A 27981-nucleotide genomic window follows, 5' to 3' on the forward strand; every position below is an offset into this window, starting at 1 on the left:
CCTATGCCCTTGCCCCCGACCCCAGGGGGAAGCCCGTGCCCCCAGGAGCTCCCACCTGAAGGAGGAGGGCCTGGCTGGAGGCCTACGGGCCACGTGGGCCCCCAGCTCCAGATGCAGGCCTTCCTGACCACCTGCTTCCAGGGCCTCCGGGATTCTGCGCCTGGAGGGATGGACACGGCTCGCAGGGGAGTGCTGGCCTGGCCCCCGCACACAGTGCGCCCACTGCCCCAGGGCTGGTCTGTACAAGCTGTTGGGAGGGGGCCGTCAGAGTTGCGTGGAGGTGCCAGCAGGACCCAAAAAGGGAGTGGGTGAGGGTGAGGGGGGCTGTCTGACCCCGGGCTGCGGGACCCGGGGACGGGACCTTCCGGCAAGGCCTCCACAGCAGAAGAACCCTCCCCAGGCATCCTGCACCCGCACATCTCCTGCCAGGAGGCTCACACGCTGTCTCCCTACCCACTGGGTGCCCTGGCTGCCCATCACTGCCTAGTGCTGGCTCAGAGGGGCGCTGCTGGGAGCTGAGAGCCCCCATCCCTCCCCTGGGCCAGCAGGGACACACGGGCGCTGTCTGTCCCAGTAAGGAGGCTGAGCACGTACGAGACAGTAGGGCGAGGACGAGGGAGCTTTGCATCCTGTCCCTGTGACGTGAGGCATCCTCGCAGAGGGGGCGGGTCAAGCGGCAGACTCTGCCGCCCCTCCCCCCGTCCCCGCCTCCATGCCGGCCCCTCGGGGCCATTACCACCTCCTGTGCCTCCCAGGCTCCTGCAAGGATAGGGTGAAAGGAAATGTGTCAAGCAGCCCTGCAGCCCAGGCAATCCACCAAGGTGATGGACTTGCAGCCCAGGCAGATCCAGAGGCGCGGAGCTGGGGGACCACATCCCTCTGCGTCCGGGATCAGCACCCTGCCGGGGACCCCATGGCCCTCTCCCGTTGGACTTATCCTTTCCTCCGTCACAGGAGCGCGTGCTGTGTGTGGGACCCATGCAGCCCTGCCCTCCTGCAGCATCTGAAGGGCTGGACCTGTGACCGTGAGACACCCAGATGAACAAGTGCCAAGAGATCGGGTGCCTGATGCCGGGTCGGGGTCCCGCAGGGCCTCTAAGGTGTGACATCTGACCTCAGCTCTGAAGGACAGGGAGGAGGCGGAGGCCTGGCAGAGGGCAGGGGTGGGGGTGAGGCGGCATTCCTGCAGAGGAGAGGCCCAGGCCAGGCGGGGGGCGGCACACCACGGCACAGGCTAGTTCATCTAAGTGCACAGGTCGGTGAGAGGCAGAAAGGAAGGCTTGGTTTCAACGAGGAAAGGACGTTGTTATCAAACCGTGGGAAAAAAGGAAATTTCCGTCCTTGTTTCAAAATTCCAAGTGGCTGAAAACATCCATATGAAGGAAAATCAGCGCTCCTAGTTCAGGCTTAGGAAGCACCTCTGCAGTCGGCTTCCCCCTCCCCTGACAGCACCTAGAGTTCCGTGGGCGGATGAAAATCTTCCCTTGATTTATACACAACGTCAGCAAAATTTCAGGGAAGCAGAGCAGACTACCTCAGCCCCTGGCTCCGCGACCCAGAGAATCCGAGGCACTGCCGACTGGGCGGGGGACGGCAAGGGGGTCCCCAAGGCAGGAGGGCCCCCTGAGTGCATTCCAGGGGCCTGCAGCCCCTGCCTCCCCCTCAAGGCAAGGACCCCACGTCTGCAGGAAGCTTGAGCTTTTCCTCCCCAGCCCCCTGACCTTCGTGATCCCACTGGACCCTCACAAGGGCCCCCAGGACAGCCATGAGGTGAGGGGGGGGGGCGTGTGACTTAACCACCAGGCCAACACACGCTGGGGGGGAGCTGTGCGCACCGAAGGGAGGAAAGGCCCAAAGCCAGAGCTGGGTACCACGAGGGGCAGAGCTGGTGGCCGCAGGTGTGGCTGCAGACTGGTCCCGCCTGGGCCTCCAGCCAGGCCCCCAGCACGGCTGCCCTCCTGGCTCCAGCCTGTGTGCCGGTCACTCTCCATTCCTGACCAGGGGTGATCGCCCTGCAAGAACCTCTCAGTGGACACGTCCAGCACTGGGGGCTCGGGTGCCCCGCCCACGAAGGGGCAGGTGAGGTCTCCTTCCCAGATGCACGCAGGGACAGACCGCACTGTGTCTGGCAATGGCGCACAGACCCACGACAGACCTCCCACAGCACCGAGGGATGCCGAGGGACCCAGGATGGACGCCAGGCCCCTGACCACCCCTCCTGGCAGGTGACCAGAAAGGCTGCGGCTGCCGGGGGTTCTGGGAGCGCTGCCCAGGGTCGGGGCCACAGGAGGATATACTGGCAATGTCCTCCCAGCTGAGGCCAGGCTTACTCTCCACCCACCCAAGCACGGGCCTTTCCAGAGGTGTTCCCTCCAATGAGCAAAGGATGGCTTTCTGGGAGCTTGTCTGCTGTTCCCAAACTCTGGGGTTGGCCTCAGCCTTGGACTCTCGACCGAGGGGCACAAGCGGTGCCCCTCTGGGCTGTCCGAAGGCAGTAGGGGGCCTCCCTCCGCTCCCCAACTCCACCGGGCTCCCGCCTCGGCTCCCGGGCAGTGCTCCAGCTAAGCGGGCGCTGCTCGGGAGGTGACCCAGCCCGGCACCTGCGGGGCCCCGCGGGGCTGCCGTTCACATTTCGTGCCTGCCCGCCTGGCGCTTTCTGGCTTCCGACACCGGCGGGGAGGCTTCACTTCCACGGGAACACGCACGCTCCCGCCCGGGGCAGAGGGAAGGTGACCGAGCCCTGCTCCGTCCCCGGGTGGGGACGTGCGCTCGCCGACTGGGCCTGAGACCTGCCTCCAGGCCTCTGCTGGCGCTCGTCCCCCTCGTCCTCCCAGCCTGTAACCGCAGACCCGCCGGGGCCCGAGGAGGGGGATGCCGAGGACCGGGAGCGCCGCCCCGGGCACACAGCACGCACGCCCGGCTCCCCCTCCTCCTGCCGTCCGCCGGGCCCCGCCAGCCTCTGGGTCTCCGTGCCGGGGACGCATCCTACGGCAGTCAAGACCCAGCACAGAAGGCCCACGCAGCAGGGCACAGCTCAGTGGACACTGCCCCCGCCAGGTCCCGAACAGTTCAGGGCCTAAAACGAGCTCAGGGAGCTCGAAACCTGTGCCCGGTGACTCCACGGCGACCCGGAGAGCCCTTCTGGGGACTCTGCAGTGACACAGGAACACACGTACGTGCGCGTGATGAGCAGAAGCGCCACGTCAAAGCTCACGTTACAACCTGACGCCAGCTCTGGAAAACACAGACACTGGGCACAGGGGAAAGACGGGGCAGAAACACAACACACGCCAAACGAGGAGGCGGCTCGTCCCCGGGCCTGGAGCTCTGGGCAACCTTTTCTTCTGCTTTCAGTTTTTTGTATTTTTCCAATTTTATACAACCAAGCCTGTATTACAAAACAAACAGATTAAAGGCCTTCAGTGTACCTGATATAACCTGATTTTCTCACTAGAGGTTCGGAGTCAGAGGCCTGGGAGGCCCTGGGCCTCCCCCGTGGCTGTGCAGATGTCTCCAAAGCCCCGAGGCCAGCAGTGATCCACCTGTTTGGGGGTCAGGAGGGCCTGAGCTGGTCTGGGGACCACTGGGGGCATCCGTGGTACCCCCTCCAGGCTCAGCCTGCTGACCCCACGGCTGGGGGCTGGCTTCACACCCCACAACACGCCTGCTCCCACGAGCGAACCCCTGCGAATCCCCCTGGTTCCCTCTCTCGCGGCCTCACGGAGCCTGGGAACGGAGAGGAGGGGGCTGGCACGTGCCCCCCGCTCCGCGCACACACATGCTCCCACACAAGCAGAGTCAGCCAGGGGATGATGGCCTCACAAGCTCTTTGAACAGAAACTATTTTTCCCCAGACACAGAAATCCAGAGCCGAAACGGCACACCCCAGACAGAAGCCACGTGACGCCCAGATTGACCGCAGTGCCCTGCTTTCTCCCGGCCTGTGGGCCCTGCGCTCCGGGAGGAACAGCCACCCCGTGAGCTGGGAGGGCAGTCACCTCAGCAGTGACCCTTGGTCCCGAGGGCCAGAGAGATGGACCTTTCCAGAACCAGGAACCGCCAGGCTACCTCAGGGGCCCCTCCAACAAGTGCTTCTGTGGCTGGCGGTGGGGCGTAGCTGGCACACACTCGCTTTACTCCTGCGACCTCTGGGGCGGGCACTGCTGTCAGATGCCCTCTGCAGACGGGCAGACTTCCGCCGCTGAAGTTCCCCAGTTATCAGGGGCGTCCACCCCCCGTGCCTGTGTCTGCCGCTGACTGACCCCAGACACAGGGTCTCCAGGAGGAGCTGGGGCAGGAAGCACCAGGAACGGGGCTCCCTACCTGCCACGAGCTCGGCCACTTAGCTGCTGTGTGGCCCTGATGGGTAACCCAAGGAATGTCTCTGCATCTGTTTCCTCACCACATGATACAGACACCATGCCCTCCACACGAGGGAGGCCATCCGGGGACCTCCAGCCCAGCCAGAGGGAAGGAGAAGAGTGCCAGGAGGGAAGGAAACAGCCAGGACGAACTCATCTGCTCTCGCCAAGCGTGGGTAGGGGCACTGGGAGAACGTGCAAGAGAGAGAGAGGGAGAGAGAGGGAGAGAGACGGAAGCTGTCAGTCAAATATAAAAACCACAAGTAGACCCATAAACTTAAAAACAAAACAAAACAAAAAAACAAAGCAGTCGTTAAAAATCTTCCTACATGTTAGAACACGAGACAGCATATACCTACCGGCACGTATGCCAAGATGACAGATGTTAACAAGCAGTGTGTCTAAGTGAAAGCGCTAAAGTTTTACTACTATTTCAACTGCTTTGTAGGTTTGACATTTTTTCAAAATAAAAAGTGGGGGGGGGGACGATTCCTACAAAAAACATTTCTACCCAATTTTAAAAGAACAGATTATGCAAACTCTCCTAGATACCAGCAAAGAAATGCACATTCTCACCCCCAACTCATTCTATGAGGCCAACAAAATCAAACACATGAGAAGAAAGGAAAATTACAGCTCTTTTCATTCTCAATATAGACGTAAAAAACTGCAAACAGAAATCTTATCAAATCAAATCCAGCAGAAGATATAAAAGATAAGACACTATGACCAAGTCACGTAATCCCAGGTATGCAAGGATGGTTTAATATGAGAAAATCCATGTATCTGATTCATCACGTCCACGGATTACAGACGTCAACAGATGTGTAAGAAGTGCTTGCTAAAATTAAATAATTATTCATGACTGCAAGAGGATTTCCTTAACCTGATAAAGTATCCAAAAGAACCCAGAACCAACATGGTCCTCGTGGGGAAGAGTCAGATGCATTTCCTCTAAGACGAGGAATGGGGCAAAGATGCCCACTCCCCGGGCCGCGACTCTCCACCCCTGCGATAAAATGACAACAAGGAGCCTGTCTGTCCCCCTCGTCTCTGCTGAGCACCTGCGTGCAGGCTCCGGGCTGGGGCTTCACCCTCAGAAGCTGGAGGCGGGAGGGGGCTGCTCCGCAGGCCCTGTGCTCTCTGCTGGGTCCCGGAGAGCCTGGTGCTACGGGTCTGGGTTGCTCTTGGAGGGCTGAGGGCTCTGGGCGTTTGGGCCAGCCATGCAACCGGAGCAGCAGTGGCCGTACTGGCCTGCATCCTCCCTGCGCTGAGCCTCCTGGGGCCTGGGCCTTGGGCAGGGGGGGCCCCAGGCCCCAGGTGAGCTCAGCAGGTGCGTCAGCCAGAGTGCCCGCTTCTGAGCGAGCTCAGCGGGCTAGCTTCTGGTCCCCCGAGGGAGAGGCCCTGGCTGCATGATCTGGGGTCTCCAGAGGCCGATGCCTCGTCTGGAGCAAGTGGAGTGGGTGCGCTCACAGGGTGGCAGGATGGGGGCCACACCTCTCCAAGCCTGTTTCCTGTTTCCTGGCACCGGCCTTCGCTGCCTTCATCAGCTGGCCCCTCCTCCGTCTGTGGGAGATGTGGGCGTGCTCAGGAAACAGAGCAGGCCCCTGGACAGACCCGGAGGGGAACAGCCCCTGCAAGGATGAGTTCTAACAGCTCTGCCCTGAGCGCAAAAGGCCCTGGGCCCAGAGCCTGCTCACGCTTCATCTGATTTGGCCGAGGGGCCCATGGGTGCGTTTCTGCCCAGGCAGAACTGTGCCTCCCAGTAAACGGTTCTCAGCCCTCCCTTTCCTACGTCCAACTCCCTCATGGCCCAGGATCATCTGAATGTACGCTCCTCCCTTGGCCTTCCCTGGGCGAACCATCCCCCTGCCGACCTCCTTGACCCCAGGGTGGCCGCGGGGAAAGGGTCTGGCCCAGGAGAGGGCCTCTGCATGCCCGGCAGAGGAGCCCGGGCCTGTCTGGGGGTGGAGGGAGCCAGGTGGGGGAGGCTGAGCTGGGCAGCAGTGAGCAGAAAGGCCTGGGCAGAAAGAGCTGGGGCACGAGGCCAGTGGGCCGGGGCTGAGTAGGCACCAGGCCCTCCTACTGTCACGGGGACCCACTTGGGTGAAAGGGGTGTGACCTGAGAGGGGCCATCCCCAGCTAGCCATGCCCGTCCCTTCCCGGAGCCCAAGTCTGGCAGGACAGTGGCTTGGACGGGATCCCGGCCCATCTAGCACCACACACTCAGGCCTGGCGTTCGAGGTAGGGACGCCCACACCACATGCAGACGAGGAAGCAGCGGGCCCAAGCCTATACCAGCCCGGACACAGAAACACTCAGGGCTTGAGCCTTGCACTAAACGGGAAAGTGTGTTCGGTGCCCAGGAGCTCAGGGACCTGCTTCCCAGGAGAAGCCGGCAGAGAGTGCCCATCAGCAGGGCTCTCCAGGACTGGGTGAGGGGAGACGACAGGGGAGGACGCCAGCGTCCAGGCGAGCACCCTATCGCTGGGGGAACGCTGACAGTCTAGCTGGGAACCCCGGGCATGACGCCAGCGTGAACGGGCGGTGCCAGCACAGGAGGCCAGAGCTCCCCTGGCTGTGGGCGCTGAGCAGAGGCCCGGGCTGTCCTGCAAAGGGTGTCCCGGCGCTCAGGTGGGGACAGTGGTGTCCTGAAGCAGAGGGAACAGCGTTTGAGGAAGTGAGTGCGGCCCTACACTCGGGGCGCTCCGTGGGCTGCAGGCCAGGGCACGAGGTGTGACTCACTGGGAGCGTGGGGGCGGAGTAGGGGGGCGGGCGGGGTGCAGTCAGCTGGCAGGCTCCGTCTTGAAAAGACGGCCTGATTCACACGGGAGGATGCCTGAGACACAGGAGATCCCGAAAAAGGCCACGCAAGGGGCTGCGGCCGGGCCTCTGCCTGGGCACACCTACGCCTCTGGTCACTAGCGCTCCTCCCCTGGGGCAGCAGACAGGCCCCAGCACCGACAGGCCACTCACCCTCCCACTGCGGCAGCAGGCAGAACCCGGGGGCCCCCCTCCCGGCTCAGAGCAGGGCGTGGCCAGCGTGCAGGAACCTGGGGGAGGGAGGGGAGTAGCCCAGGCTTAGAGATCAGGGTACCTCGGGACCCTGACTGTGGGCGTCAACCCTCTCAGGGCATCTCTAGGCAAGTCCAAGGGGCTGCAGCACAGGGTTATCCCCCCAAAGCAGGGCAGGCCCCCCGTATCTCTTTCCCCCAGACACACAGGGTCATGCCAACGTTCCCACCTGGACACATCTGTCTCCCCAAGGTTCAGGGCAGGCAAAACCCATGGCCAAGGCCTGTCTGTGGGGTTCCTGGTGGGCCTGGCCCGCTGGGAGCTCAGGGCGGGTCTATGGAGAGCCACCCCACTGCCGCTGACCCCTGCACCTGGCACAGCTGAACCTGGGCCCAACCCAGCCCGGGTCCTCCCAGCACGTCTGAGGGACTCTGGAGGCCCTTGGAGTTATCTGGAGACACAGGCCCTTTTCAGGACCGAGGCCCCCGTGCCACAGGAGCCCACTTAGCCCCTCACCACCACCTTGGGAGCAAGGGCTGACAGGTCAAGGGAGGACCGCATGCCTGCCACGACCAGGTGTGGCCCATGGCTGCCCGCTGCGTGCCAGGTCCCCGGGGGAGGGGGCTCCCTTGGGGATCTGAGTCCAGGCTGGCCTCCCTCCCGTCTGGCCCCGTGTGTGTCACCCACTGTGCCAGCGCCTGCCCCTCCCTCCCACTCCTGCTCTGAGCCCGCTCCTGCTGCAAAGGGGTCCTGGAGGCCACCCTGGGTGTACCCGGGCCCACGTCTGGGGTCCTCTGTGTGGCTGCAGGTCCCTCAGCTGGCCAGGACCTGAAAGCTGCTGTCTCAGGGACGCCGGCGGAGCTGCTCCCCTGCTCAGCAGCCCTCCATGCTGCGCTCTCCTGCCCCAACAGCCAAGCCCTCGGTGTGGGCCGGGGCCCCCAGGTGGACCAGGCACCCCGGTGCCCGACGGCATGTCCGCCTCCTTGCCGAGGCGCGCTGCTCCCCAGTCCTGTTCCGGGGACCCTCCTCCTCCCCTTTTCCCCCTCGGACCCTCTCCACCCTGGCCCACCTCTCAACCGTGGCGTGGCACACAACGTGGGGCTCTTCTCCTCTCCTGGCCTGTCTCCCACTAGCCTGGCCCGTCTGCGCAGGTCCCCAGGGCCGGCACGGGGCCTGAGCGAGGACTCAGAGAACAACTCGGGCTCGGAGGCTGGGAACGCACTGACCAGGGAGTGTGACGCTCCCTCCCGGAGACGTCGAGCAGAAGCCGTCCGTGGTGGTGACCTCGGCCACCATCGCCCACCCACCGGGCAACTGCCCGGCACAGGGTGGAGAGGTCAGGAGAGCAGCTTCCAGACTTCCCAGAAACCGTGGCTCCCCGACCCCTAGGGAGGAACGGGCCCTCCAGGTTGAAGCAGCAGCTGCAGTAGCAAACCATGGGCCCCCAGAGACCTGGGGATGGATCCCCTGCTGGCTGAGGCCACACCTCAGGGTGTGTGCAGCCCGCATGGAGAAGCAGGGTGGGCCTGGGCGCAGATGGCACCCCCAGGACCCAGAAGAGGAAGGCGACGCAAGATGGGGTTTGAGTGCGTCCTGGAGGGCAGGACAAAGACCCACACCTTCTGTGCCCCAGGGCCGATCCTGCCTGGGGCTCTGGGGTGAGGCGTGAGGATACACAAGGAGGGGGCCTCACTGCCAGGCCCCAGGAGGACTCAGAAGTGGGGACACACGCATCTAAAACTTCTCACAAGGAAGAAGAAAAACATGGCCCAAACCGTGTCTGGAGAGTTAGCCGAAGGGCCGTGGCCTCCAGCCCTCCAGGGCACTGCCGCGGCCCTTCCTGCCGGATGAGAAGGCTTCCCACTGTGCGTCCGTAAATATCCTGCCTGTCGTCCAGAGCCCTGTGCCCAGGAGGGGAGCGGTAAGTCCACTACGGCCTGAGACCTGGGAGCCTCCAGAGCCACAGACGACCCTGTGCAGGGATCCTTCATAAACCCCGGGTGCCCGAGGCCACGAGAGCTCGGCACATGCTCCCAGCACCCCGCAGCCCGGCCAGCATGGGGCCCCGGGGACGGACAGGCAGAGAGGACACGGGGGCGGCCTGGCACACAGAGCCCAAGCGTGCGCGGTGGCCTCAGGCAGCACAGACGTGGCTGCCCACGGGGGGTGGGCGGCTGAGGAATTAAGAACCAACCTGCGAGGTGCGGAGGGATTTGCGTGCCACACAGGGCAGGGGTCTGTGGCCACGACGAGACCCAGTCAGTCTCCCAGCTGGCCTCGGACCATGAAATGGCCACACTGAACGAGGCAGAAGCTGAACTGACCGTGCTGGGGTTCCCAGGCTGCGGGCCTGGCCCCGGTCGTGGGTCCACGCTGAGACCACCGCAGGGCCAAGCACACCACGCAGCTGCCGTTCCTCAGCTCAGCTCTGGAGCCAGTGGAGGGGGGACTGCCCTCTCCTCTCTGCACCTATCCGGCCCCTCTGCTGGACCCCTGCCCCAAACTCCACATAGCGCTGTCCCACACCCCAGCCTTCCCCAACTTCTGGGCCCACGGAGTCTGAACTTGGCCTTGCCAGACTCCTCCCGAGACCCCAAGCAACTCCCACCCCAGCGCTTCTGCACCACATTCTGGACCGTCCTGCCCTAGGCCGTGACAAGTCACCAACCAGAAAAGACGACGTGTTGGTACGGATGCGGAGAAACTGGAACCCTTATGTGCATTCTTGATAGGAAAGTAAAGTAGGATGGCGGTTTCCTGAAAAAATTAGAACGTATAATTACCACGTGATTCAGCAATTCCACTTCTAGATAGATACCAAAAGAATGGAAAGCAGGGACGCGAACAGCTATTTGCAGGCCCATTCACAGCAATGTTATTCAAAGGAACAAGAGGTGGAAGTAACCCGAGTGTCCATCGAAGGAAAAATGGAAAAGCAAAATGACGTATATGCGTACAATGGTGTGTTGTTCAGCCTTAAACAGGAAAGGAATTCTGTCACATGCTACAGCATGGATGAACCTTGAGGACATTATGCTAAGTGAAATAAGCCAGTCACAAAAGGACAAGTTCTGCATGAGTCCACTTATATGAGGTCCCTAGAGGAGTCAAATTCATAGAAGCAAAGAGTAGAAGGGTGGTTGTAATGCGCTGGGTGGGTGGGTGTTTAATGGGTACAGAGTTTCAGCTGTGGGAGACGGAAATGTTCTGGAGATGGATGGTGGTGATGGCTGCACGACAATGTGAACGCACCTAATGCTACTGAGCTGTATGCTTAAAAATGGTTAAAACGGTAAATTTTATGTTATGCACACGTTAGCACAATCAAAAAAAAAAAAGTCTCTCCTACAACGGAGCGTCTGCAGCCAGCCCTGGGCTGAGCAAGTCTTGGGCAAAACCACAGCAAGCTTCTTAGGAAAGGAGGCCCTCCTCTGGGTACAGCCGCTCCAGGGGACCCGCAGTGATGGGGTGACAAACGGAGCCTGCCCAGTCTAAACCGGCCCCCACCACGGTGGGTGGGAACTCCCTCAGCTCTCTCGGGGGGGGCGGGGGCGGTGACAGGACCAAAGACCAGACCAGGGCACCAGCCTCAGGCGTGACCCGGCCGAGAACCCCGCTTCTGTTCTTCGGCCAGACAGAGCAGGGCCGCAGCAAGCACCTGCCTTGCCCGGTGGGGACAGGGGCACAGCCATCCCCCACACTCCACGCTGATGCTGGGGACCCTCGCCCCAAACGCACGTGAGGTGGGGCTGCAGAGGCTCACGGCTGCCGCAGCCAGGCCTCTGCCCCGCCGGCCCCCCGCAGCGCTCTCAACAAACACACGAAGTCCACGTGACAAAGACCGTGAGCCCAGGGTGAAGGGGAAACCACGGGTGGTCCTTTTAGGATTCCCTGATCCCAAACCTGGGACACGAGGGTGGACAGAAGGGACAGTGGCAGTGCCCTCTCCTCCGGGGCCCTCCCTGGGCGCCAGGCACCCCAGCAGGCCGCACTTCCCACCCCCAGGGGAATCGGAGAGAGCAGCACGGGCCCCATTTTACAGATGGGGAGACCGAGGCATAGACTGGTCACACTTGCCCGAGGCCACGACACAGGGGGCCTGAGCTAGGCTGTCTCTGAAGGTCACGACCTACTCTGTGTCAGGTCCTCTCAGCAAAGAGTCACGGTGGCCCAAGCCTGTCTTGAGGGACCCTGGCTGTTGGTGGGACAGAGTCCAGCAGGGCGGGGGCTACGGTGGACAGAAGTTCACGGCCTCTCACCCGCCCCTGGCCCTGCAAGCACTGCCCATCTGCCAGGCAGAGGCTGGGGCCGGGGGGCTCGGCCAGGGGTCCTGCTGGCCTCTTCCTATCCACACCCAACACCCAGGTTTCCCTTTCGGGGCCCAGGCCGGGGCAGCACAGGACATCAGACCCCAGCCAGGTGAGCTCTGCCCGGCTCTGCCTGGCAAACAGACTCCAGGACCCCCTCCTTTTACACCTTCCACAAAATGGGGGGACTTCTCCAGGGACCCCCTCAAGGAAGATTTTGACCCAGAGTTCCCGCGGCTAATTCCAAGGCCTGCCCCTACCTCGTGTCCCGCGCCGTCACACTTGCCCGAGAAACCAGGACTGCCGTCACTGTCATCAGCCAGGGTCCCTCCTCCTGGGAGGCCAGGAGGAAGAAGGCAGGGAGCCAAGGTCCAGCTGTCCCGGGGGTCTGGTCTTCCAGCCCATGACAGCCTCCTGCAAAGCCCAGGGCTCGGCCCTCCCGGCTCTCTGCGGGCAGGGGGCTGAGGGCTCAGCTCCAGGCTGCCCCCTGCCCGCACTTCTGCAACAACAGCGAATTTCCCACGAACACACGTTTCCTTAGTATCCTGGCCTGTTCGGAGGTGGCAGGGATGAAGGGGTGGCCCAGCCACAGGGTGGAAAAACCACTCGGCTCTTAAAGGGGGCTAGCGGGAAGGAATTTCACAGGGGAGGAAATGTCTCAAAGTGCCAACCACTTGTAAGGAAGAAAGGATTCTTGTTCCAGGATGTTTCTGGGTCACCGCTGCCCCACAGCGCGAGCTGCTGCCGGGGGTGTGCGCGGGCGTGTGACCGGGAACGGGTGGGGTGGCTGCGTGGCAGCGTGGGTGCCTCGCGCGGCCCGGGGTCAGCCCCGGGGGGCCCCCGGCCCCGCACCCCGCCCTCTCCCTGGGGAGGGGACCCCGTGCCCCTGAGGAAGTCCAGCCCCAGCCCGAGGCCGCCGCTCTGGGCGGTGGAGGATGGCCTGTGGCTGGCCTGACGTGGACCAGACACCTCAAAAAAGGCCTCCAAACTAGAGCTGGGGCCAAGGCACGCTCCCTGTGGCGGCGGCCTGTCAGCTTTGCCCTGGGTGTGCACGGCAGGCGTCGGGGCAGGAGGGGCTGGGAGCCGGGTGGAGACTCAGCGGGTGTCGGACCAGGAGCTGCCGGTCGTGTGCACCGTCTGTGCGCGGGACCAAGGTGGAGGGGCTCGTTCCCACCTCGGGGACACGTGTGCAGGTTCAAGGCCGTGGCCCTGCCCGCCAGAGCCTGGCCCCCATGGCATCCTCCAACACCAGTGGAAACCATGGCCGAGTAAGTCCTCGGAGCTCAGCTGGCCACAGCCTCCCCAGCCAGAACCACTCAGAGGTCCCAGCTGGGCCTGAGGGCGGGGCGGGGCGGGGGGCAGAATGCCAGCCCCTCCACGTGCCCACCATCCTCTCCCTGGATAAAGTCGAGCCCCAGTCGACCGGAAAACACTCCCCCTGACCCACGAAGGCAATCCTGTCTCTCACCCAGCACCCGGGAACCCAGAGGGCTGCCAGACCGCACGGCCCCTCGCCGCGCACAGTGGGGCCGCAGCACGGAGGCTTCCAGCCAGGCCCGCACTCTAGGCTGGCGCTGCTGCTTCCGAGCGAGGCCTCCCCAGAGAGGCGCAGCAAGAGGAGGACGCCCCGTCTGGGCCCCATGACTCCTGGGCCAGCTCCCGAGCTACGGTATGTGCTTCTGTTGTAGGAAGAAAGAACGGAAGGCAAATATTTAAAAAACAGTTTTCAGCTCTAGCACTAAATTTCCCACAACCCTGAGCTTCCTTTTTGCTGCACGTGGGACCAACCGGGCTGCCTCTGGGCGCCCTCTGACTCTGCCAGGATGCTGGCTGCATTCCTGTGATGGCCCTCCCTCAGTAAGTCGCTGCTCCCTGGGGCAGGACTGGCGGCCCACCAGGGCATCGCCCCCTCTCTGAGGACTGGCTCCAGAATGACAACTGCCAAGCAGCTGCAGCCAGGGGTGTGGGTGGTACAGACGGGGCTCCAGGACACTCGGGTCTGCTGCCCGAGCCACGGGACCTCTGGCAAGTCGCCTGACCTCTCCGTACCTCTGCTTCCCCACCGGTAACAGGAGAGGAGTGGAGCCACCTCTCGGTGCACCTGGGACAGTACCTGTGCCCACTGGTCCCTGCAAGCCAGGGCCAAGTACCCAGAGGCCGGCAGAGTGACTGGGGGTCCAGGGTGCACTGAGACTGGGGCAGAGCAGGGCGTGTGTGAAGGGACCCCGACCTGATGTCACTTGGAGAAAACCAGAGTGAGGCCTGGCCGACGGATGGCGGAGTCACCACCCGAGGGACCAAGGCCCTTACACTGCCCTGGGAACTCGAGGGGGGCCGCAAGCACAACCCAAGGGGGATGCTGGATGCTGCGACCCCCAGGCCCTCCCACACCTGGCTGCCCGTCGGATACAGCTGGGCACCCGCTGCAGACACAGCTGGGCGGCCCTGGAAGGGAGGGCTGGGGGCCAGGATCCCACGCCAGTGTCCTTCTGGAGACTGCACAGAGCGAGGGCTCCATCAAAACCCACTAAACGAATTTAAAAAGACTCAGAAGGGTCCATGCACAGAGCCCCGGGCGGTCAAGGCTGGGGTTTTCTGTGTTAGTTCAGCAGGCAACAGCTGCCGGCCGCCAAGGCTCAGGCTTGTGTGCCAGCTCTGTGGCCAGGGCTCAGGGCTGGGGGAGGCCACCGCCCCCAGGCTCTGTGCTAACACACCGACCCTCTGAAGGGCACTTCCTCTGGCAGAGACCCGGAGCAGCTCGCGTGATGCGCCGGCCGCCAGGCTCTGCAGGAGGCCACCACCCCTGCCCGCCAGCCCGTCTCCGGCCCACCTTGGGGCCAGTCAGCGCCCCCAGCAGCTCCGGGACAGCCCCTCCACGGCCGACACCACCTCAGGCCTCCGCTGGCCTGACCAGCAGAGGGACAGGTGACCAAAGACAGCAGGGCTCAGGCTAGGGGAGGGTGAGAGGGACTGCTGGGGTTCCCTCAGCCTTGCCAGGCGAGCACGGCCCCCGCCCCGCTGCCGGGGGTGGCCCTCAGCCCGTGGGGAGCTGTGTCAACTCCTCGCAACTGCTCTGTGCCCAGGGAGGGTCTCGTGGGAAGCGCTGGCCCCGAGGACGGCTACTGTGGGGTGAGGGGCCCAAGGCACCGGCTGTCGGCCTCGGCTGCCCGAGTGCTCTGTGGCTCGGGCGGGCCAAGGGGGCGAGGGTCCTCCTCCGTGCACGTGTCCTGGGCCCCTGCGGGCCTGGCGTGCGTTCCGTGCCCCGTGGCGAGTCCTGCCTGACGCCTGCCGGGCCCCCTTTCAACCCGATGCTTGAGGACAGGGGTCTGCTCCTGCTCGGGGCGGGGGCCGCCACCAATCCCACTGCCTGCCTTTGACCCACTTGGCTGAAACGTGACTGCCTCCGATTTGACAGACGATGTTTCCCGCTGGGCGCTCTGCCAGCCAAGCTTCCAGGAAAGCAAAGGGACAGAGTTCTCCTCCAAGGCCTGGGCTTTCTGACGGCGGGATGCTGGTTTGGAAGCAGGGCTCGGTAGGCCCTCAACTTCTGCAGGGTCTGCACCGTGGGCCACCAAGCAGTCTCCCGTCTGGACCTGTCTGAGCAAGACACGGTGCCCGGACCTGCTGGCCTACCGACCTGCTCGCTGAGGGAACGGAGGGTGCTGGCATGTGCCCGAGCTGCGGCCTCCCCTGTGGGACAGAGGCTGGGGGGCAGCGGTGCAGTGGCTAGGGGAAGAGCACCGTGGCAAGGCCATGAGGCTGGGCAGGCGAGGCCGTGGTGCCCCGGGCGGGCGGGAAGCGTGCTCTCACTCCAAGGCCCCCCTGCTCCCCAGCTCCGCGCCTGCCCAGCAGGGCCCCTCCTCACGGGTGACATCAGAAACCTCCAAACCCCTGGGAGACCAACTGCTCCGCCTGCCCTGGTTCCACCTGCCTCGATCCCCTCCCCCCCGGGGAGTGACACGTCAGACCTAATGGCTCGGCTGTTTCCGGCGGGCGGCCACTCATGCGGCGGGGCCCCAAGGAGGAGGGGGTCGGCAGTCACTCGGGGCCTCCCTCCGGGACCCTGTATCATCTTAGGCTGCTGAGAAAGCCCACCCTCCAAGCAGCCACGACACCCTCCCGCGCAGGCAGGCAGCGTGGCGAGCTTGAACGCTACGCCTGGGTGACACCTGGCTCTCCCCTCCTGGGGGACCCTGCCCGCTCCCTGTCATGAGGAGGGCTTAACAGGAAACCCTGGGACCACAGGCCAAGTATGAATCCCAGCTCTGCCACGTGTGACCGTGGTGACAAGTTGCTCTCAGAGCCTCGGTTTCCTCATCTGCAAAGTGGGGCCCTGACAGTGAGGTGGGAGTGAGGAAGGCCTGGCACCCAGTGTGGCTGTTGGTCACGGCCACTTATCGTTCCCAGACTGTGTCCTCCGGGCGAGGACACCTGCTCACCCCGCCCCCAGCACGGTGCACAGCACCCTGTAAGTGGGGCGCACAGAGATCGGAGCCTTCCCCAGCCCCTCCCTCCCCGGCCGTGGTCAGGTTCCCTAACAGGGAACGTGACCCAGGACTCACAGAAAACCCTCACTGCTCTGGGACGACACCCGACCCCGCTTCCTGTCGCACTGATGCGAACACAGAACCTCTGTGTTTGCAGGTCCTCGTTTTCCAAGGACACCAGCACTCCAGGGAAGTAAATATTTACAAGTGAGCCTTAAAGCTCGTAAGGCAGAGGGGAGATGCTCACCTACTGCTCAAGGGCCACAAATGCGTGCTGTGTTTGTTCCTGGGGCCCTGGGAACCCTGGCAGGAGCTGCCTCTCAGATGGACGGTGATTTGCGGGCCACCCCTCCCAGGCCGGGCTGGGGAGGTGGTCTAGGAGCAAATGCTGCAAATATGGGCTGGGGCCAAGTGGGGCCTGGCGGGGGCGTTTGCTGCGTTCCAAGGCTGCCCTGCCCCCATTTGCCTTTCCAGGAGGATGCAGGAAGCTCTGTTCCAGAGGAGGGCCATGCAGGGCTAAGCCCTGGGCGGGTAACTGCTGCAGATGGGGGACCAGGCACCCGACTGGGGTGTGACACAGGCAGGCCTCGCTCTGGGAAAGCCCTGCCCAGATTTCCATCAGGAGGGGAAGGGAGGGCCCATGACTTTACAGCAGTGGGCTGCAGGCTCTGGTTTTGGCTGCAGGATCCTTTCTTCCAACTCAACAAACCAGGGCTGATGGGAGTGAGATGCAGCAGGAGGACTGCCTACTGTTTGGCTTTCTGGGCTTGTGCAGTTGCGGCCCCGGGCACTGCTCAGGACTTCTGAGGAAGGCCTTGGGGGTGCTCCTGCTGCAGGAAGGATGGCCGGTCAGCTGGCCACCTGTACACTCATTCAACCTTTCAGGCCTCTGGCTGATCCCCCAGCACAAGGGCGTCCCGGAGGGGTTCAGGGGTCAGCAGGCACGCTCCCTTTCCGCCCCTGCACGTGCACTTGGCTGAAGGGCAAGGGCATGCCTGGCCCACCCAGCCCGTCCCAGTACAGGCGCCGGTAAACCAAATGCCCAGACCCACAGGCAGGGGAAGGACAGTCAAGAGGAGATGCCTGTCAAGCACACCACGCACAGAACTTCATACCAGGACACACAAAGAGGACAAGCCACCTCTCGGGGAGAAACAGCCCAAAGGTGTGAGCAGGTAAGCAGCTGGAAGAAACTTCAGCAGCCAGTAACCACGCAACAGGATGCCCGTCTCACCCAGTTAGGGGAAAAGAAACATGTGCTAAGACCATAGCGGACCAGCTCATGGCTGCTGGCTCGGCAGAAATGGCAGCACCTGACAGGCCGAATGGTGGGGACCTCGGGCATGGCTGGGGCGGTGTGTGTGCGTGTGTGTGTATGTGTGTGTGTGTGTGTGTGTGTGTCAGTGGAGCCTGTCTGGGGAGCGCTGGCAGAGCTGAGCACGGGGGGAGGATGGGCAAGCCTGGTCACTATCACCTGGTCTGTGAAACATGCCTCCCGTCTGCTCTCAGAACAAAGCCCAGGAAAAAAGATGTGTCTAGACAAACCCAGCAGTCAATGAATTAAATATGCGTGTCATGGACCAACACAGATAAATCTCAACAACAAGGCCTAGTGAAGGAAGCGAGGAACAGAAGGTCAAGTACAGTGTGCAACACGCAACGGTGCCGTGTGCTGTGCAAGGGATACATGTGTTTGCAGTGAGTGAAAGCATAAAAGAGGATGCAAGGAACATGGTGGTGGGGGGGGCAGAGGTGCTGGCGGCTCAGCTCACGGTGATCACCACGTGAACACACGAGCCTGCCTGCCGCTCCCCTCCCGTCGATGCCCGTGGGTGGGTGACCGCAGCCCAGGGCCAGGGCAGACGGGGGCCCAGGGAGGGGAGAGGAGTAAGGCCGTGGGACCCACCTGGCCTTTCTGCCCCTCCCTCCCCTCACCACTGAGCTCTTCTTGGTTGGGTCTCCAGGTCCTCAGCGGGGTAGGCAGGCAAGCTGCCCGCACAGCAGGACCAACCTGCACTGTCCCCACAGGCCATGATTACAGGAAGGCAGGGGCCTTCTGGAGACCCAGGGAGCGAACAAGCCCTTTTGTCAAGTGGGCACAGGCAGGAAGGAACAGGGGGTTCCCAATGCCACAGCCTGGGGTGAGCAGGAGAACCCCATGGCCGAAACCCAGCTAAGTGCCTAGACTTCAGCTGCTGCCAGGGAAGTGCCCTGCTGACCCCTGAGCTGACCAGCTCAGAGTGGGGACAGGAGCCGAGCTCCCAGCTGGCTCTGAAGGGCTCTGCCCTGTCCCCGGAGAGAGGGGAGGCACTGTAGCCTCTTGTAAAAAAAAGAGTCCCCAGCAACAAGGCATAATTGCAAGCTCCTACCTATGAGACAGGCACTGTCACTATGCCCATTTCACAAATGGGAAAATCGAGGCACAGAAGTCACAGAGCTCGCAGGTGGCAGAACCGGGATTCAAGCCGGCTGGTGCGGCTCCAAGTCTGGGCTCCCTCCCCTGCTCTGCCACCACCCCTGGTACAGAGACAGGGTTCCCGGGCTGAGGCAGGGCCCGGCCGCCCGCTGTTCCTGCTCTCTTACTGCTGGGGGGCCCAGAGATGCCCTCTGTCCTTCCTTATCATCGAGGGTGGAGAGAACCTTTGGAGCTGACCACCTGCTGGGGTCCGGCATGTCCCCCGAGTCCTCCCACGGCTCTACAGGCAGGTGGAGAAAACGTGGCTCAGAGTATCACGTGTACACAGGTGGGGAGCAGGGAACCCAGACGGCTCTGACTCAGGAGCTCAGGTGTCCACCCTGGTACATCAGGCGAGCACAACTTCTGTGGAGGAACCTGGCCTGCAGAGAGGCTGGGGCCCCAGCTCCTGCCTGTGACCAAGGCGGGTGGGTCCCCCGCACCACTGATTTCCTTCAACTCTACAGCTTTGTAAACAATTAACTCCAGAGTTTTAATGTCTCTAGTCACTACCCTTCCAGATGATTACTGATTTGCTCTCATGCCCCACCCCTACCCCGACCCTGGGACCTTTTACCCATGTAACAGAGGCTCATGGGCGGCCAGGAGGCCAGACTTTCTCACAGTGCCCCAGGCCCACCCCCTCCCTCACTCTGCGCTGAGGGAAGCTGCTGACAGCTGCCCCCATACAGGTGAGGACCTGGGCCCCACCCCTGGGCAGTGAGGCCTGCACTCACCCCTGGATTGCAGAATTCTACGGGGTTACGAGTGGCCACGGCTCCAACAGGACATGGACACAAACTGGGGCTGGAGGGCCCAGGAAGTCACAGGAGGTCATGGGTAACAGGACACTGGGTTCCTCCACTGAACCAAATGACAAGCTCCATATCCCCATTTTAGAGATGGGGAAACTGAGGCTCAGGGGGCTGTTTCTCTGTGCCCACGAGACCCACTGGCTCCAGACACAAGGTTAGAGAGGCTGCCAGGGGCTCCTCTCTCCTCCTCTGGTTCCCAGTCGGGCCTGCTGGGGCCCAGAGCTGCTGCCTGGGCTTCTCGGAAGGAACCCAAGAGCCAAGTCCCCACGCGCCTCCGCCCTGCCCCGGAGCCTGAGCCCCGGGCACCCAGAGAGGGCCAAGGAGCTCCTGTGGAGGCCTTGCAGAACTCGGGGTGTGTCAGTCCCTGCAGGCAGCGCCTGGTAAGCCGAGGCCGCAGACCCTGGGTGCTTGGCTGAGCGAGTGAACAGAACAACAGCTAGGGTGGGGCGGGGCCTCCAAACAGTCCAGCTGTCCTGGAGGAGCCTCGAGAGACACGGACGCAAGCAGCGCTGCAGGGAAAGGCCGCCGGCCAGCCGCGGGGCTGCGTGTCCTCAGCAAAGCTGCCAGCACCCACAGAGCCGGCCGGGAGCCTGGCCGGGGGCCTCGCTGGCAGTGGGATAGCAGGGCTGCCCTGGCTGGTTTCTGCTCCCCCATCAAGGAAGAGAGACCCCAGGTCTAAACCAAGGCTGGGGGAGGATGTGTGCGGTCTCCAGAGGCTGGACACCTCCTCCCTGGGCCCAGCCCCCCCACTGACCCTGATGTCCTCCAACAGTGCCCACCCGGGTCAGGCAGCCTGGGAGCAGCTTGTTAGCTCTCTGGTGTGTGGATGTGGCCACGCAATGTTTTTCCAAAATAGCAGGGCCTGGAAGCTGGGGGCTTGGGACAACACCACACCAGGGAGGGGCATTTTACCCCGGGAGGAACAGAGTTAGGCCACAAGTCCCACAGCCAGAAAGTGACAGGCCTGCCTTCAGGGACAGACTGGACACCCTGGCCTCTGGGAGGGCCCCTGTCCACGCACACTGCCTCCCTGTCCCCACTGCCCTCTTGTTACCATTTGTCCCTGTGACTGGCTGTGGGTCTCAGACGTGAGTCACCGTGGTTCCAGAGCACTGCTTCCCGTCTCTACTCCTAATGATCCTGCAAAACCCCACGCGGAGGTGCCTCCTCCAAATCCCTCCGATGCCACGGGTCACACCTCCTGCTGTCACCACTCGCGTGCCTGCCTATTTTTGTGCTTAGGACCGTTTTTCTGCATAATATCCCCCCCCCAAAAAAAACCCCTAAACCAAACTGACAGCAAAAATGTAACAGGAAGAGAAAGAGCCCGCTGAGTTCTGGAAAAAGCAGGAGTAAGAGTGTTGAGAGATGGAGACCCTGCAAACGTGCCTGCCCACCTGTGAGTGCCAGCCGGCGAGGCTAAAGGACGGGTCCGAGAAGACGAGAGCGGGTCGGCCACAAGACGCATCCACACGGCTGTAAGTGCCCACCAGGGAGATCACCTTGTCAGGAGGGCCTGTGCCCCCTTCCCTTCCCGTCCTCCCCGCAGACCAGCTGAATCACGTCCTGGCCTGAATTCCACAGCCCTTCCGGCAGGGCTGGGGGTGGGGCTGGCAGTTACAGGACCAGGACCACCTGAGAAGGACGCGGTCACCCAGGAGGGTCGGCAGGAGGCGCCGGCCCCGCTGTGCCGGCAGCCCCCGCTGTGCCGGCAGCCCCCGCTGCGCCGGCAGCCCCCGCTCTGCCAGCAGCCCCCGAGCCTCGCCTGCTCTCGGCTGTCAGCAGCGCCGACGCCCCCCGCAGCCCCTCCACGCTGCCCTGCCAGAGCCAGGAGGGTGTGGCCTGAGTCCCTCTTGCTACTGCAGGGGCGAAGACTGCCAGATGTTCTCCAATACACGACTACCCAGATCTGCACGTGAAACCGCCTGTGTCCGCCCAGGGTCTCGGGAGCCCTTCTGCCCCGGATGGGACAGACGCGACGGCTGGTGGCTGGTGGCGGTTCTCACTGAGGTTGGTCTCCCCAGCTGGGGGCACCAAGGGGGAGGGCTGCACGGGGCACACGGGCCATAGGACAGACAGACGTCGGGATGTCAGCTTCCTAACTTTTCTGGGCCTTGACCTCCTTGCGGGGAAAATGGGGACAACTGTCACACGTGCTTTGTGGGAGTGGGGAGGGGGAAATGAGATAGCCCATCCCAAGTACCCGCGGAGCACTCGGGACAAGAGCCAACATCCTGTCTGCACCCTTCCCCTTGTGACCCTGGCTCCCCCAACTCAGGCCCCCACGGCCGCTCACCCCTCGCCTTTGGCCCCAGATGGCAGAGAACTGCACCTCCGCTCTGGGCAGGGGTGAAATGCACACATCTGTGACCAGACGGGCCGGCATTCAGGGTGGCTGGGTACAGCCCTGTTCCACCCCCCACAAAGTGATGGGCCACCCTCGAGGGTGCACTTGTCAGGTGGGACTTTTCAATAAAAACCAGATACAGACAGTTTGCTCAATGAAGAAAGTAAACTCTTTAAACCCAGAACAATATTGAATACCAACGAGATGAGTACTCAAATAGCATACTTGGCTACAAAATAAGGTGTAAAGTAATTTAATATTTATATTGAGAGCATTTAAACATTCAGACTATTCCACTCAGAGATTCCACACCTAGGAATTTCCAAAGGAAGTCAGGGGTATGCAAAAATACTTTATGTACAAGGATGTCCACTGCACTGTTACTTACAGGAACCAGAAATGGGAAATCTGCACATTCAACACCAGAGGAGAACCAACTATGGTGCACCCAGAGGTGAGTCACCTGTAGCCACTAAATTATTGTTTTTAATGACACAGAATAACACCTGTAGACTATTTACGTTATAGTTCCAATTATAATTTAAAAAAAAGGTATGCATAGAGAATACAGTAACTTTCCTTTTTATACTTTACTGCCGATTATCTACTACAGTCATTACTTTATAACAAAAACGAGAAGCATGTGAAACGAAAAGACTCAGGGTCCCTTAAGGATGACAAAGCCAGGCCCCCGCTGATGGCCTGCCACTCTCCCAGGGCAGCAGCCCCACCTCTCAGTCCTGCCACTGAGAAAGAGACCCTGACTGATTCCACAAAGACCAGGGGCTTCACCAGCCCCCGGGCCCCAGGGCTGGGAGCTGCACCCACCGGGAAGGCTCTCTGACCCAGGGTGGGCACACAAGCCCCTGCACCGTGTCCAGCCCACTCTGCACTGCCCCGGGTTTTACAAGGGAAGCGCCTAGGAGGACAGGAAGCCCTGGTCTTGCAAGTTCTGTGGCGCTCTGAGGAGAGAACATGAGTTGTAGAGCCTGATGATTTCACAAGCCAGGGCATCATTTAAAATGATCGCCGGTAAGTCATTTGAAAGTTTGTCTTCTCACACATCTGCTTAAAAAGAAGAGGTTTTTTGGTTGTTTGTTCATTTTTAAAGAAAATCTAACTCTGAATTTCTTGACCTTAGATTCCTTCTGTCTCAACCCAAGACCTCTCCGGGCGATTCCTTCAGGTGGCCGGGCCCTGTTCACTGGTCCCTGTCATGTGCTCTGGGCAACATCTGCCCCACTGCAGGCAAATGCAGGTTTTGTCCCTTAGTTGCACGTAAGGATGTGATTGTGAAGCCAAGTTGCCTGGTGCCATAGGAATGCTCCAAGCTAACCTGGCTGGGCCCACTGAGAAGCCCCTGAGGTTCTCTGGGACCAGCACTGCACTCAAGACTGTCTCCTTGAACCTGACTCACCAGAGGACGCGTGGGGGAAGGGCGCGCTGACTGCAGCTCCCGGAGAGGCTGCAAGACCAAGAGGTGAACGTTCTTGTTGGTGCCACATGTAGGCAGCACCCGTTCGGCCTCCAGCCAGTGCCAACATGCCATGGACACGCCAGGATGGCAGATGGAGAGTGGCCAAGGGCACCTAAGGCAACGGGGAGCTATCTGGGAAGGCTTCCTGAAGGAAGGGGCGGCAAAGCTGAGGCTGAAGGGAGAGGAGGAGCTGGGTGAGCAGTGGAAGGCAGGAAGGCGTGCTGCGCTGAGGGTGGCACAGGCTCAGCTGGCGGCACCAGCAGATTTCTGAAACCAGACAGGACTCAGGATGGTGGCGGGAGGGTGTGCGACCAGAGTGAGGCTGCAGGACTGACACTAAGACTCCTTCCTCCTACAAGGAAGCACAGCCTCTGCCGGCTAAGATCAAGGATGCTGGGAGCCCACCTGCAGAGAGGACCCCATGAAGGTGGCCTGGAAGCCATACTCGGGTCCCAAATGCCCTCTGTGGCTCCAAATGAAGCCTACACGATTTTAGGGGCATTTCCAGGGCAACCGAGGCAAGACCCTAACCGTGTCTCCTCTTCCGTCTCCTTCAGGCCGACGGGAAGAGGAAGGAGGGACGTTTTGGACCTTAGGAGCGCCATCCCGACCCTATGAGGTGAATGGCAGTATGGGGCACTGACACGCTCTAACCAAAGTGGCCCTTGGCAACAGTCGGCCACCTGCCTGAGGCCAGGCCTCCCTGGGGGCCTTACAAGCGTTCCTGGCAGATGCCAGCAGGTGTGGCAGCTCCCTTGCTGGACACAGGACGAAACAGGGACCTGCCAGCGCTTTATCACACACCTGCTCCTCTCTTCCACGCCAGGAAGCGCTCACAGATGCTGGAAGTTCCAAACCATATTCCAGCAAAACGCTGGAAACCTGTCCATCTCCATTTGTCACCTCGATGCACGCCCATCTCAGAACTACCCCGGCTGACGGCGTTTGGCGGGGAGGCGCAGGAGCCATGAAAACCCTCACTTCTCCGCACCGCAGGCCCCAGAGCCCCGCGGACGCCGGCACCAGGAGCGGGGAGAGGCTCGGTGGAGAGATTCTAGAAGCATACCTCACAGCGGGAAGACATTCGCCCCCCACCCCGACCCCCCAAGGTGGTTGGCCCTGGGGACCGGAGAGGAGGAAGACAGGGCTCTCGCCCAGGCCCAGACCCCAAAGTGCCATGTCACTCAGTTCACCAGCCAGGCGGTCGCTCCAACACCACAGGGCCGTGGGGAGGGCGGGAAGGAGGGCAAGGGCAACACCCGAGTCACCCGACAGCAGGCATCCCATGGGGGCTGGGCACTGCCACCGTCCCTCTGGGTGCTGGGTCCCTGGGCAGTGGGGGAACCCCCAGCGCTCTGGCCCAGCCCCAGACCAGGGGAGCACACAGGCTTGTAAACACAGAAAGCCAAGACTACCCTGGCCCCTCCAGGAAGCTCATTAAAAACGCCATCAACCTAGCGCCTGGACCAGAACTGAAGGGAGAGGCAGGGAGAGTGACACGGAAGGCCAGCAAGGCTCTGTCACCTGCCTGGTGGCACAGCCCACTCCTCCAGCGGACGGCAGAGGGCGGGCCTCCCGAGAGCCCTGGAAACCCCTCCTCCACGGCCAGCAGCTGCTGAGCTCAGCAACTTCCCCACCGCGGCAGGAGGGAGCCACGGCTGACCACGCACGTGGACCACGCGGACTGCGCACGGAGTCTTCCACCCTTGCCACACGCACCCACCCTCGTGCAGCACCTGGAGGCCCTGGCCACTTCCCCATTTCCTCCGCGCCTGTCTGTAGGGGCAGCGGGGCCTCCTGCTCTGGAGGACAGACTCTGGAGAAGGGACGCCAGGGGCCCTTCACCCTGGTGACCCAAAGAGAAAATCAGCCTCGGGAGATGCGGTTGTAGGACGAGTGTCCAGGTGGCAAACGAGGGTCGAGGCCACGTCTGGTGGCAAGCCTGACTCAGGCCCCTCGGCAGTGCCTAGAGCGAGGTCTGCACACTCTCCCCTCCGGGCTCTCGCGACCTAATTGCCTTTGGCAGACAGGACGGTTCCGCCCTCCACACCCGCACTCCTGCAGGCAGAGAGGTGCCCACCTGGGCTTATGTGGGTTGCTTAGTGCCCAGTGCCAGGGGCTTGCAGCCCTGGTGGGCAGAAGGATAGATGGGCAAGTGGCTGCAAGCCCCCAGGCCCAGCTCAGTCTAGCACAGAGTGGCAGGACCCTGGGGAGTGAGGGGGTGAGGGGATGGTACGAAGCCTGGAAAGAGCATCTATGCAGATCAGACCAAGTGCTGGGCAGGAAGCAATGCTTCAAGGGCCCCTGAACAGGCCGCATCTGGCTACTGGTAGCCATGTAGCCTTAAGGCACCCAGCACATCACCTCTCAGGCTGGGAGCTGCTGTTGGTGGGGGGACAGCCAAGGGAAAGTGGGAAGACACTCCCCCCCACCCCCGGCAGCTCCATGGCCCCAATTTCCTGACCATCTGGGAAAGACAACAGGAGGACTGCAGGGCTGAGCAGGGAGAGCTCCGAGCTGGCCGGATACCAAGGCTTCATCATCCAAGCACACCGAGACCTTGCACCTTCGACCCAGGAGTGCTGATGAGCTCAGCTACACGGGTCACGCAGCTCCCCGACGCCCATCCTGCCCGCGAACGCACTCTTAAGGCAAACGAGGAAGATAAACAAAAGGCCGGCAAGAAGACCTCCTTTCTGGACCGTCCCAGCCCAGGCATCTCGGGGAGAAGGCCCCGCAGGGCACCCACGTGAACAGGAGAAGAAGACTGCCAAGTTTAACCCTTGGAAACCCAGCACCGTGGGGAGAGAGAGAGAGAGTTTCTGGCTACGAAGCGCTTCCCTGAAGAGCTGTCCCCCAACACAGGTCAGCCCTGTGCTTCCAACCTCCACAGTAATGGGGGCCCCCAGGGAAGGCGCCTGGCTGCACAGGTGCCCCCCGCCAGCTCAGCTCCCCCCAACCTGCCCTAGGCCTCCTGCTCTTTCAGAGCGAGCTTGCGCCTGGTTCTGGCCCAACTCGCAGGGGCCGGCGGCACTGCCTTCCCCCTGCCCCCAGCCCCAGGGGACACTTGGGCCTTTGTTCTACCTGCACACTTGGGCACGGCAGAGCCAGCCCCCTTCGCTGGCAGCTCCTCCCCAGCCCTCTCGAGGCAGGCTGGCGGGCCGGGGGCCCCGCAGGTGCAGGGATTCCGATTTGGGCGTGAGAGCAGCGCAGGAAAGCGAGCACTCCAGGTGGGTTACACTCGCACAGGAACCCGTCTTCCCGCCCGACGACACAGGCCAGCCTGGACCCAGAGCTGGGTCACGACAGGTGACGGGCGGCGGGCAGGGAACGGTGACCCCGGGAAGCCCAGGCTCCGCGCAGCCCGCCGGGTGGTGGGGAAAAGTAAAGAGGCACAGAGGAGGTGAGAGCGGGATTCGAGCGGCGGACCAACTGGGGACTCGGGCGCCCTAAGACCAGGAAGGGGTCCAGAAGGGCCGCGGCGAGTGGGGTCCCCAAGAGGGCAGGAGAAGAGGGCAGGGAGCGAGGGTGGGCGCAGGTCCGCCCGGCGAGGGCCGGGCCCGGGGGAGCGGCCGCGAGCAGGCACCCCGCCGTCCCGGGCCGACGGCGCGGCCGGCTGCGGGCGCTCACCTGGGCGTGCGCAGCGCGGCGGGGTCGCGGCGGTCCAGCACGCCGGGCACGCAGTTGGTGAGCTCGGTCCAGTCGGCGTGCAGCCCGCAGCTCCAGCCCGTGGAGAAGCGGGAGAAGAGCCAGGTCTCGCGGCGGTTGGGCCGGTAGCAGGTGCACTTTTTCTGGCCGGGCCGGCAGTCGCAGGGCACCTCGAGGCGCACGTTCTGCACGAGGTGGCGGCCGAAGGTGGTGCCGCCCGTTTTCTGGATGTGCAGGAAGACGATCACGTCGTCGCCCTTCATGTCGAAGTGCAGCGAGCGCTCCAGCTCGCGCACCGGGAAGTAGTACTTCTTCTCGTAGTGCGGGTCGGGCGTGGGGAAGAGGTCCAGGTCGTCGGGCGGCGCGCGGCCGCCGGGCGCGCCCAGGCTCAGTCCCGGGCCCGCGTACTGGTAGAGGATGAGCATAAAGCACGCCGAGCCCGCCACCACCAGCACGAACTTGCTGGCGCGCTCAACCATGGTCCTGCCGCCGGCGCGCCGCCGCCGCATGTGTCACCATCGCCGGCGGCCCGGGCGCGGGGCGCGGGGCCTGGAGAGCGGGGGGCACGGGCGCAGCTGCCTCCGCCGCCGCCGCCGCCGCCGCCCGCGCTCCGGCCCGGCTACTCGGCACCCAGGCCGCCCTGCGCGGCACGGGCCCCGGCCCTGCGTGGCGCCATGGCTGCTCCCCGCCCGGGCCCCGCTCCGCGGCCCGACACCGGCTTAGCTCCGGCTCGGCTCCGGCCCGGTCCGCTCCCGCTGCGGCCCCTCGCCCGCCGGTCAGCTCCGCTCCGCGCCGCGCCGAGAACGCTCTGCACCGCCCCGCGCGCCGCCGCGTCTCCGCAGTCTGCCGCCGCCCCGCCCCGGCCCGCCCCCGGCCCGCCCCCGCCGCGCCTCTTGCCGTCGCCGCCCGCGTCGATCCGCGGCCCCGCCCCCAGAGCCCCGGGGCTGCAGGCCGGTACCTGGCGTCCGGACGGAGGTCTCCGGCCTTGGGGAGGCCGCTCCGAGGCGGGCAGCGAGGACTGGGAACTGATCTCTGTCCTCAGAGGCGTGGGGAGAGACTGGAGAAACGT

General features: G+C 63.0%; 1 protein-coding gene across 1 annotated transcript in view; it reads right to left on the reverse strand.

Annotated features, from left to right (window-relative positions):
* The window catches only part of HS6ST1 (heparan sulfate 6-O-sulfotransferase 1), a 43136-nt gene extending 15429 nt beyond the window's left edge, over window positions 1-27707 (reverse strand). Inside the window, exon 1 of the mRNA XM_068545330.1 lies at window positions 26895-27707. Coding sequence (XP_068401431.1) covers window positions 26895-27421 — 527 coding nt within the window. The 5' untranslated portion in view covers window positions 27422-27707. The remainder of the gene's footprint in view (window positions 1-26894) is intronic.
* Between the last annotated feature and the right edge of the window lie 274 nt (window positions 27708-27981).

The sequence above is a fragment of the Eschrichtius robustus genome, chromosome 5, assembly GCF_028021215.1.
Source record: "Eschrichtius robustus isolate mEscRob2 chromosome 5, mEscRob2.pri, whole genome shotgun sequence".
In the NCBI taxonomy this organism is placed as follows: Eukaryota; Metazoa; Chordata; class Mammalia; order Artiodactyla; family Eschrichtiidae; genus Eschrichtius; species Eschrichtius robustus.